The sequence below is a fragment of the Podarcis bocagei genome (genome assembly GCF_964188305.1).
Source record: "Podarcis bocagei genome assembly, chromosome: 14".
Taxonomy (NCBI): Eukaryota; Metazoa; Chordata; class Lepidosauria; order Squamata; family Lacertidae; genus Podarcis; species Podarcis bocagei.
The window spans coordinates 41895516-41905744 of record NC_138139.1 but is presented as its reverse complement, the minus strand read 5'-3'; the positions used below and the strand labels follow the sequence as shown (position 1 = coordinate 41905744).

At 45.6% G+C, this 10229-nt stretch overlaps 1 protein-coding gene across 1 annotated transcript; it reads left to right on the top strand.

The window, feature by feature from the left end:
• Nucleotides 1-114: 114 nt before the first annotated feature.
• Nucleotides 115-6158, top strand: COQ7 (coenzyme Q7, hydroxylase). Its single transcript, XM_081169737.1, has 6 exons — nt 115-313; nt 1465-1661; nt 2564-2678; nt 2777-2916; nt 3456-3524; nt 5998-6158. The coding sequence occupies exons 1-6, from the start codon at nt 130-132 to the stop codon at nt 6073-6075; spliced, it is 783 nt and encodes a 260-aa protein (XP_081025863.1). The 5' UTR covers nt 115-129; the 3' UTR covers nt 6076-6158.
• Nucleotides 6159-10229: the final 4071 nt, after the last annotated feature.

Genomic DNA, 10229 nt, shown 5'->3' with positions numbered 1-10229 from the left:
AAGCGAAATGTCTGTAATGGGCTGTCAGTTTCTCTCTCCGCTCGGCGGCAGGCAGAATAAAAGTTAGAAAGGAACCCGGAAAGCTGCAACTTTCTGTAACTCTACATCATTATCTATTGGGACAAAGCAATGTTGTATAATGGCTGGGAACGCGAAGGCGACTTTGATCTGTCTTTCGTTGCTAGAGTGGGCGCGGTTGGGCAGGCCGATGGCTGCGACGTCATCAGTCCGCACCAGGCACCCGTGGGCGGGAGGATGGCGGCGGGGCTGCAGCTGCTGCGAGCTGAGTGCTGGCGGTCCCTTTGCAGGGAAGGTAGGGCGGGAGGGCGCCCTTGACGTAGCCGCCCCTCTCCCGGGATGTTCTCCTTCATTCCTCCCCGGTGCTCCTTGTCGCCCTCTAATCGTCCTCCCCCCCATCCGCCCTGCCCTTTTCAGTCCCCTTGACACACCCTCGTTCATCGCAATGGGTGGCGGTGAGGGGAAGGCGCTCTGTGTACGCTCAGAGGCACGCTCGGCCATAGCTGCATGATTTAGATCTTACTCCTTCAGGATGCAGTCAGGTCTCTGCAGCAGCTAAAAGAATAGTATGCTGCAACAATAATATTTAACGCGTTATAACTCTCGTATTTTAACTTAGTAAAATAGTATTGTTATTAATGATATACTCACTGCTTTTTTCGGGGGGGGGGCGAATACACCTAAGCATTTTGTGAATCTTTGTACTTTGGTCCATTTACTGTATTAATTTTCCCCGATTTGAACTATAAAATAGTGATTTTCTGGAATCAAAATGAGAGTACCCCTAAACATTTTTTAAAAAAGAAAAAAAGCACTGGATATACTTAAATCTCATTATTAGTAATACTAAATATTATATTTTCAGATTATTATTATTTTTTACAAATAATAAGAATGCTAATAATTTATTAAGCAACAAGAAGGACCAAGTGGACAGTTCTCCCAGTGAAGGGATGTACAAAGATGAGTCTCCCGAAGATCCAAAGCTGTTGTTATTATGAAGGCTGTCATCCCGATAAAGAAGTCTTCCTTCATTAATTGAAGGAGTGTTAGTTAATGCTTTTTCTATAAATTCATAGAAGGAACTACATTCTTAAAATCAACTCCGTTTTTAAAAAATTATGTGCGAAACATTGCAACAGGCACCAGCCTTGAGGGTGTTTCTCTTTTGCTGCTCAGAGGGAAATGCTTCTTTTAAGAACACCTTTTCCACCTGCAGTTTTTATAATTAGTAATAATAATTTAATTCCCTGGAAAACCCCTTCCAATTTAAAGTGATTTTATGTCCTTTTTAGTTGATTTAATTGAAAGACTAACATCACAGCTGTACTTATTACTAAGTAGTAAAAACTTCCTGGCTGCCCTCCTCCCTCCCCATTGTTAGTGAATAGTGACAGGATTCTTGTTCTGACTTTTTTCTGATAAATAAAATGTGTGTTTTTACAGGTGGAAGAAGATGGCATTTGCCATCCTTACACTCACCTTACAGATGCTGTAGTACTGGAACGACTTATGAAAACATCAATAAGCCAGTTGTTGACCGTATAATCAGAGTGGATCATGCTGGGGAATATGGGGCGAACCGCATTTATGCAGGACAAATGGCAGTGCTAGGGAGAACTTCAGTAGGACCAGTTATAAGGGTGACTATTTCTAACCTATACCTGTATTTTTTTCTCCAATGCTTCTTGTGCTTTAATTAATAATTTATACAATTTATTACCCACTGTTCTTCATCCTAAGGTCCCATGGTGGGTTACAGTAATTAAAACAGAACATTAATATTAAAATACAATATGAAAAAATGTAAATGAAGGCCACCAGATAGTATGAATACAACAATTTATGCTGTACCTGATTGCACACCACTTAGAATCTATAGTATTTAGTAACACACCTGCTCACTCTTGACTTTTGATACGATGCATATTTTTAAGACCCACTAAATTTTTGTAATTTTAAGTTGTTTCAAACTGTTTTTCCTATCTGTTTTGATCCTGATATGGAGGGTTCCTCGACCCATTGTTTGCCAATTCAGACATAACTGCAAACAGTGGTTTGGTTGTGAGGCAGGCATGTGAGGAAAGGAGGATGCTTATGGTCATGGGCTTTATTCTCAGTCCTCCAAACCATGGTTTAGAGTACAGTGGTACCTTGGTTGTCAGACTTAATCCATTCTAGGAGTCCATTCGACTCCTGGAACCGTTCGAAAACCAAGGCGTGGCTTCCGATTGGCTGCAGGAGCTTCCTGCACTCAAGCGGAAGCCGTGTTGGATGCTTGGCTTCCAAAAAACGTTCGTAAACTGGAACACTTGCTTCCAGATTTGTGGCATTCGGGAGCCAATTTGTTCAGGAGCCAAGCCGTTCGACAACCAAGGTACCAGTGTTTTGGAGAAGTTGCATCAGAATGCAACAATAATGAAATAGTGTTGAAAATGACAGCAGTGCTCTTAAATCTATAATGTATCCTGAAGGCTGATACTGGGGAAGATTTTCCTTCCATGTTACTGCAGATGTCTTGCTGAATGCCATTTTTTTAATGCAGAAAATGTGGGATCAGGAAAAGGACCATTTGAAAAAGTTCAATGAGTTAATGATCTTGTACAGAGTCCGGCCAACCATTCTGTTGCCTTTCTGGAACATTGCAGGATTTATGTTAGGTGAGGCTAAGCCTTTTCCCTCTTTCACGTTTTCTTCTTCATTTTTAATTCAAATACATATATGGGGCACGCGTTTTATTTCAATGACTCTGCAACAGGTGCTGGAACTGCCTTGCTTGGAAAAGAAGGTGCAATGGCTTGCACTGTGGCTGTAGAGGAGAGCATATCTCACCATTATAACAACCAGATCAGGACACTTGTGGAAGAGGATCCAGAAAAATACAAAGAATTATTAGAGGTGTGTTTTAATCCATGGTTGGCTAGTTTTACAGTTAAAGCTCCAGGGGCTCAAGTGTAAAGTAGGCATTTTTTAAACAAACATTTGGGCTAACTTTTGAAGGGTGACGGGAGGGTCACAAAATCCGGTGAGTTCCGGCTGAAAAAAAAGCCCTGGTGCTGAGAGCTGTTAGGAGATTCCCATTTCCTTCACAAAGTTACAGTTCCTTGAGTGGTTTGACAGTCAATCCCTCTTTCCCAGGGAACTCTGGGAATTGTAGCTCTGTGAGGGGAAGAGCAGTCTCCTAACAACTCATGGCACAATCAGCAAACTACAGTTCCCAGATTCTTTGGGGGAAGCCATGACCTTTTAAAGTGGTATGGTGCTGTTTTAAATGTGTAGTTCAGATGGGGCCTTACTTATGTTCATTAGCTTCAGTGGATCTACTCTTGAGTTGGGCTTACGGTACGGGCTACAACCCTGGGTGTTCTGGCATCTCTGTTGACTTGCATGTAAGACAGTCAGCTATTCATCTGGTATGTTTTTTGTTTTTAAACAAGGTAATAAAGAAATTTAGGGATGAAGAGATGGAGCATCACGACATTGGACTTGATCATGACGCAGAACTGGTAGGTGCCAATCGTTAACTCCCCAGGCTATCCATCATGGCTGGTTTTAGCACCTGGAATCCATGTTAGTGGATGGTTCCTCATCACCCCGGCATGGCTCACCACAGATGGCAGTCCTGAGTCCACACATGGATAAATAACTGGGGCTGTGAGCCACCCAATGTTTTAATTACCCCCCAAGGTAGCATCGTTCCAGGTTACTCTCAGAAATTTTAACAGAAAGGCCACCATTTAAATTCCCCAGAATGCCATTGAATTATGCTTATGTTGAGGCCAATGTTAACTTTTAAATGGAGAACAGGTCTTGCCTCTCCCCAGTGAAGCCCCCAAGACTGCAGGGAGTTTCCCAGAGGGCACTTTGATTGGGTTTCGGTTTGCAAACCTGGATCTGAATCTATTAATGATTTCAGCGCAGTGATGTCAAATACGGAAAATAGGTCTGGCTAGTGGACCAATGGACCAATGGTTTAACTCTGTATAAGGCGGTTTCATAACTACCGTATTTTTCTGTCTATAGCAGTGTTTCCCAACCACTGTTCCGCGGCGCACTAGTGTGCCGCGAGATGTTGCCTGGTGTGCCGCGGGAAAAATTTAAAAAATCGAAAGATTTTTTTTTTTAAAAAAGTCAAATTTTCGATTGGGGCGCCGTCACTAGATGACCCCTGGGGTTCCCTCCCTCCCTCCCGCTCTGCGCCTCCCTCCTCCTCCTCCTCCTCCGGGGAGGCCCTTCCTGGCTCTCGGCCAAGGCTTGGCGGCTGCCACTCACTCGCTTGCCCACCCGTCCCTCCATCCCTGCACCCGGCCTCTCCCCCTCCGTCCCCGGCGCGGGGGCTGCCGGGATCCGTAGTCCCCTCGTCCTTGGGCTCCGCGCCTGGGTGGGGTGCGCGAACTACGTTTCCCAGCGTGGCCTGGCGGGCCGGGCGTTTTGTTTGAAGCGCTCTTCTCCCGGCCATGGAATGAGCGCAGTGGCGGTGGCCGGGCAGGCAGGGCCTCTTCCGCGCAGACCCCACGCAGCCTGCCTGCTCCCCCGCGGAGATCGGGCAGCAGGATGGAGCCCGGGGATCCCCGCGGAGGCGGAGCGGCGGAGGCTGCCCCCCAGGTAGGGCTGCGCCGGGGTGTGTGTGTTATTTTTGCAATGCTGCATCCGCGCCGGAGGGGACGCATCAGACCGCGGGGAGACCCCTTGGCGGGCGTGCAAGGCAATGCATGCGTGCAGGTGTTGCATGGAGTGCAGTGCAATGCAATGGCAACGCGGCGCCCTGCATGCATGCATGCAACTTCCACCGGCGCTCCGGACTTGGCAGGTGAGGGGGGTCCCCAGTGGGCGGCAGAGAGAGCCGGGAGGGCGAAGGGGAGCCGGGGGGGAGCAGCGCTGCTCCCCGAGCCGAGCCCGGGGGGAAACTTCGGCGTCGTTGCGCCGGGTGTTGGAAGCGGAGGCTGGCGGGGGCCCCTCACCTGCAAAACCTGGTCGCCTCTCATATATTTCGTGCATTGCATTCATCGCCCGCTTTCTCCTCCAAGGAGCTCCCGGGGGCGCGCGTGGTTCTCCCCGTGTTATCCTCGCAACAACAGCCCTGCGAGGTGGGTCAGGCGAGTGGCCCAAGGGAGCTCCCAGGGATTGTCCTGGCCAGGTGGGGTGATTTGAACCCTGCTCTCTGCCCGGTCTTCGTCCTCATTTAGCCCCCACATGTGCATGACTGTGCATGACTGAGGTTTTCCCCCCTCGTCTTGGCTATGGTGTGAGTCTGTCCTGTTAATTAATGGGGTTCTGCCTTCGGAGAAGATGAGCCAGCCCTCAAGGAGGTGATTATGTAATTTGCTAGCAATTCATGTCCCTCCCGGCGTGACGCTGCGCGCTGACGTCACGGGGCTGTAATGGTGGTGTGCCTCAAGATTTTTTTCATGAAACAAGTGTGCCTTTGCCCAAAAAAGGTTGGGAAACACTGGTCTATAGGACGCCCCCATGTATAAGGACCCCCCTTATTTTGGGGGGACTCAATTTTAAGAAACTGAGGGGAGATGGCCCAAAGTTGTGGAGCCTCTCCCTGCAGGCAGCTGCGGGTAGGAAGCATTCCCTAGATCGTTTCCTGCCCGCAGTGGCATCGGGGGAAGTTGTGCTCCTGCCAACGAGCTGGCTGGTGGCGTGCAGTTTCTCCTCCCCCCACGCAGCTGCAGGCAGGACCCCCCCCCCCAGATCGAGCGCCATTGGGGGAAGCCGTACTCCTGTCAACCAAATGGCTAGCACGCCCTGCTTCTCTCCCCCCCCCCCCAAGCCACTATCCATGTATTGGACGATCCCAGTTTTTTGACGTAATTTTTGAGTCAAAAAACCTCGTCCAATACACGGAAAAATACGGTACTTAGTATATGGTCTCTTGGATGACAGTTTTGGAGTTTCTACGGTGGCCCAAGACTGAATTCAAACTAAGCTGCAAAGTGTATTAAATGTCCCCCCTCTTTCTCTCTTCTATAGGCTCCAGCGTATTCCATTATGAAGAATGCTATACAAATGGGATGTAAAGCTGCAATTTTTTTATCGGAAAGAATATAGAGAAGTTTTGTGCAATAGTATAATAACAGTTTTGAATAAATGGATTATTATAGCATCATTCAAATAATATAAAAGTAAAATCACACAGTCGTGCATCTTTTTTCTTCCTGTTCTGTTCATACAAGCTATCTTCTAGTGCTTATAGCAGCACCAAAAAACAAACAAACAAACCCTAGGGTTGATGGGATGGCATGATACCTTGAGTAAATAATTATAGTTTGATCTTTCACTTGGTAAGAATAATAATTATATCTACACATAAGATAGGTAACTGCATTTTAAATGTAAGTGAAAAGAAGGTGTAAACATTCATAGCATATATGTGGTAGTATAGAATACACGTACCATTGTAGCGATCCAGATCCTTATCAGGATCAGATTCGACTTGTCAAAATCCCCTTTCCCTCTGGTTGTAAAAGGGAAGCAGGAGAAGGCTTCCAAAAGCTTTTGCAGATCCAGCCCCCTCCCCACTAGAGGCTTTTGCAAGCCTTCTCCCTCTTTCCTTTTAAGTTCCTAGGTTCTTAAAAGGGAAGATGGAAGCAGCTTTCAGAACTTTGTGAGTTTCCCCCATCCCCCTTACATCTCCAGTCCTGTACCAATCTCATTCCAGTCTTTAATCAGCTGATGAATGAGCAGAAATTGAATGCTGCTTCCCAGGCTATATAAACAGACAGTGCAGCCAATGGAGGATTAAATTGGGTTGGCCTGCCCATCAGCTGATGTCACCGGTGATGTCAGTTGATGGATGGGTGTGGTTTGAGGAGGGCCAATAGCTCATGTGCTAGAGGCTCCTCACCCCTAAAATAGTTGGAGGGAAATAAAACAAGCATTGCTTCCTACTATGATGTCAACTATTCATGTTGGCTACATTTGATTGAAATTAAGTCTCATTGAAACCAGCGCTGAGGAATCAGGTTTAGGATTGAGGTGCAAATTATGTTGCAGTTGTGGGATGTGTGTGTCTTCATTCCAAGTAGGGAAGAAAATGTCATTTAAATATTTTTACCAGGAGTTTAAAGTGACCGCAAGCAGCTTTGTTTGTGCAAGGCCCCTGCTTTGGGAAAGGTCCAAGTGACTGCGAAGAAAGCCGTGCTGGACATGTGTCGAGTACACCCGCCCAATGGCCTCTGATATGATGAGGGATGGGCAAGCAAAAAAATTAATGCTTTTCTATTTTGGAGTTAGGTCCCACCCACACTGTACAGTTAAAGCATTCTTACTACTTTAGGAATCATGGATTCCAACCCCTCCCCCCAAAAAAGTATTGTGGGAACTGTAGTTTAAGCATGCTGAGAATTGTTAGGAGACCTCTAACTAGTTGCTCCATTCCTAGCAGTCTTTGGGGAAAACCATGACTCACAATACTACAAGTGTGCTTTAAATGTATGGCGTGACTCTGACTTTATTTGCCACTACGTCCCAGTCCTCCTTATTAACACATGGCTTCCGTTTTCATTTTGCTTCTTCCTGCCATAAGTGGCAATTGATTAACGTAATATGGTGGAGAGATCACACCAGGCATAGGCAAACTCCGACCCTCCAGATGTTTGGGACTACAGTTCCCATCATCCCCGACCACTGGTTCTGTTAGCTAAGGATGATGGCAATTATAGTCCCAAACATCTGGAGGGCCAGAGTTTGCCTATGCCTAGATCACACAATGCCTGCTGGGCTAAATATTACCAACATGCCATCCATTTGGCTCTTGGTTTTAGGCCTTTCCAATGGTCTTTTGCCTTGTTCCCACTTGGATGTATTTTGAGAGATTTTCATCTGGGCTCCAGAAAGGCCCCTGTGAGGCTGGTGCTTTGATGCAGAGATCATCCTACGTGTTCTCCCCGCCCCCCTTTCCTCTTCACCGTTAGCACTCCTACCCTCTGACAGTGTCCCAGATTTCTTGGAATTCTCTGCTAGACTCTTCACAGACAAGTCATGTGTTTGGCAGAAGTTTGTGTGCTGTTCTTATCCCTCCTCTGTTCTGGGAGCTGTCAGGAACAAGGCATTGAGTCAAGTGCCTTTCCTGCAGGGTGTCAGCTTACAAACGGCAAGGAATGGGCAGTTTTGGGATGCAGTTACTGCACTGCCCCTATTCAGGTGTTCATCTCCCGGCTGGCGTTCCCATAAGCCACCCATCCGCAGTGGGTGCAGAGGCTGCTCACCCCATCGGCTCCCAGTCTAATGAAGACAGTATGAGGCAGGCACCCTACACAAAGGGAACGGATCTATCAATTTCAGTTTCTCATTTTCCCAGTCTTAAATTCAGTTCAGTACATTTCTGCAGCAACACGCATTAAAAAATCCAAAAAACCTGCATGAAAGTTGTATTTCAGTGTGGATTTCTCCCAACATTTTTTTGTATGAAGTGTTGCCTAATGCACACATTTCTGCAAACCAATTTCCCCTCATGTAGTGCATTTTTGTATATAGTTTTTGTTGATATATGTGAAAATTTATGTATATGTACAACTTTCGTTAAAATTTAAATGAATCCTCCCCACCAAATCCCTAGGTAGTAAAGTAAAAGTAACCTTTTAATGCATTGAGGATGACCGTATGTGTGATGAGATATAGAACTAGTGTTATTCCTACTGTTGCTCACCTGCTTATTTAACTCAAAAAACACTTGTCCATCTAGAGTCATTGTTGTATTGTGGGATTGTCCAACACAAATTAAACTCTTGGCCACACCTCAGTTCATTATTGTAGCGGCATCTGCTTCTGATGGTTCCTTCGGCATGCCAATGAAGATTGTCAAGACCATCCCATGTTCAGAACAAAAATGCCAGTTTCCTAATGTTTCCACTTATGACAACAAAACGTCCCCTCCTGAACACTTTCCAGCTGAATTTACTTCTCTCCACTCCAGATGTTGGGAACTTTTGGCCCTGTGGATGTTGCTGAACTACAACTCCCATCAGCCCCAGGAAGCATGGCCAATGGGCCTGGGGATGGTGGGAGTTGTAGTTCAGCAACATCTGGTGGGCCAAAGGTTTTCCACACCTGTGCTGCAGCTCTTTGGTGTTTTCTCTGGCCAGAATTGAACCTATTGTTGCTAACAGCTCACTTTTATATCTTCACATTCATCAAAGCTGACGTCTTGCGCTCTTTGCACTGGGAAGAATTTAATTCTTGTATGCCTGTCAGTGTGACTGCGAGTACGCTCTGAACCTTGTCAGTTTTCTTGTCAGGGCTGCAAGATCTATTACAGGTCTGATTCCTTCCTTTGACATCTCTTTCCTTTGGACGTTCCTGTTCTGTCACATTTCAGTGAGAAAACACATTTCTCTTACTTCCAACCTTGCCCTCTGGATCCTGAGGGTGCCTTCTTTGCAGACACACTTTAGCAACGCTTTGGTGCAATAGATAATCTCTTCAGCTGACATACAGTATTGCTTTGCTTAAAAGTCACTGCCTTCACCTTGACTGGAATCTCCTTTTGCTCCACTTTGGGCAGGTAAGGCTTTGTCTTGTCCTTGTAAAGATCCCTAAATTGCTCCCCCTTTTTGTGCTTGCTGATTACTGAACTAAGGCAGATTCATAAATGAATAATCATTGTATAATAGGTAAAAACTACTGATTCCTAAGGAGTAAGGACCATTGATACAGGATGATCATGTAACATAGAAGCAAAAAAACAAAAACAAAACCCCACTTTGTTTTACGTTTGGCTTTTAAAAAATTTTTTACTGGTGGGTGTCTGATGATGAATTTGGCAGTTGAAAATCTGCTTTAAAAACCCTGACTGAAGTGGAAGACACAAGATTTACCCACTCTGGAAGAATGGCAGATGAAGGTGATCGACTACATGGAATTGGCAGAAATGACTGGCAGAATCCGAGACCAGGGAGAAGAGTTGGTGAAAGAAGACTGGAAGAAATTTAAAGACTATTTACAGAAACATTGTAAAATTAATGAATGTTAGAAGGATGTTGGATAGAAACTAAGTGGTTTCCAGCTGTAATGCTTTAGGAGATACGAAAAAAAGGTTTACAAATGGGTAAAAGCTTAATGGTAAGGATTTGCTGAACTAACAAATTGAAGTAGAATACAAAGAAGGGAGGTATGAGGAGGTCTGGGGAAATAAGCGTAAGGAAGATATGTTATGGAAAATTATTTGTTTTTTAACTGTTTTTATGTTGTATTTTGTTTCTTTT

What these genes read in the sequence shown, in the direction of transcription:
- COQ7 (XM_081169737.1), top strand. Translation starts at nt 130, where the DNA reads ATGTTGTATAATGGCTGGGAACGCGAAGGCGACTTTGATCTGTCTTTC. An exon ending in AATACAAAGAATTATTAGAG is followed by an intron (nt 2,917 to 3,455) that starts GTGTGTTTTAAT and finishes TTTTTAAACAAG; the next exon opens with GTAATAAAGAAATTTAGGGA. An exon ending in TTGATCATGACGCAGAACTG is followed by an intron (nt 3,525 to 5,997) that starts GTAGGTGCCAAT and finishes TCTCTTCTATAG; the next exon opens with GCTCCAGCGTATTCCATTAT.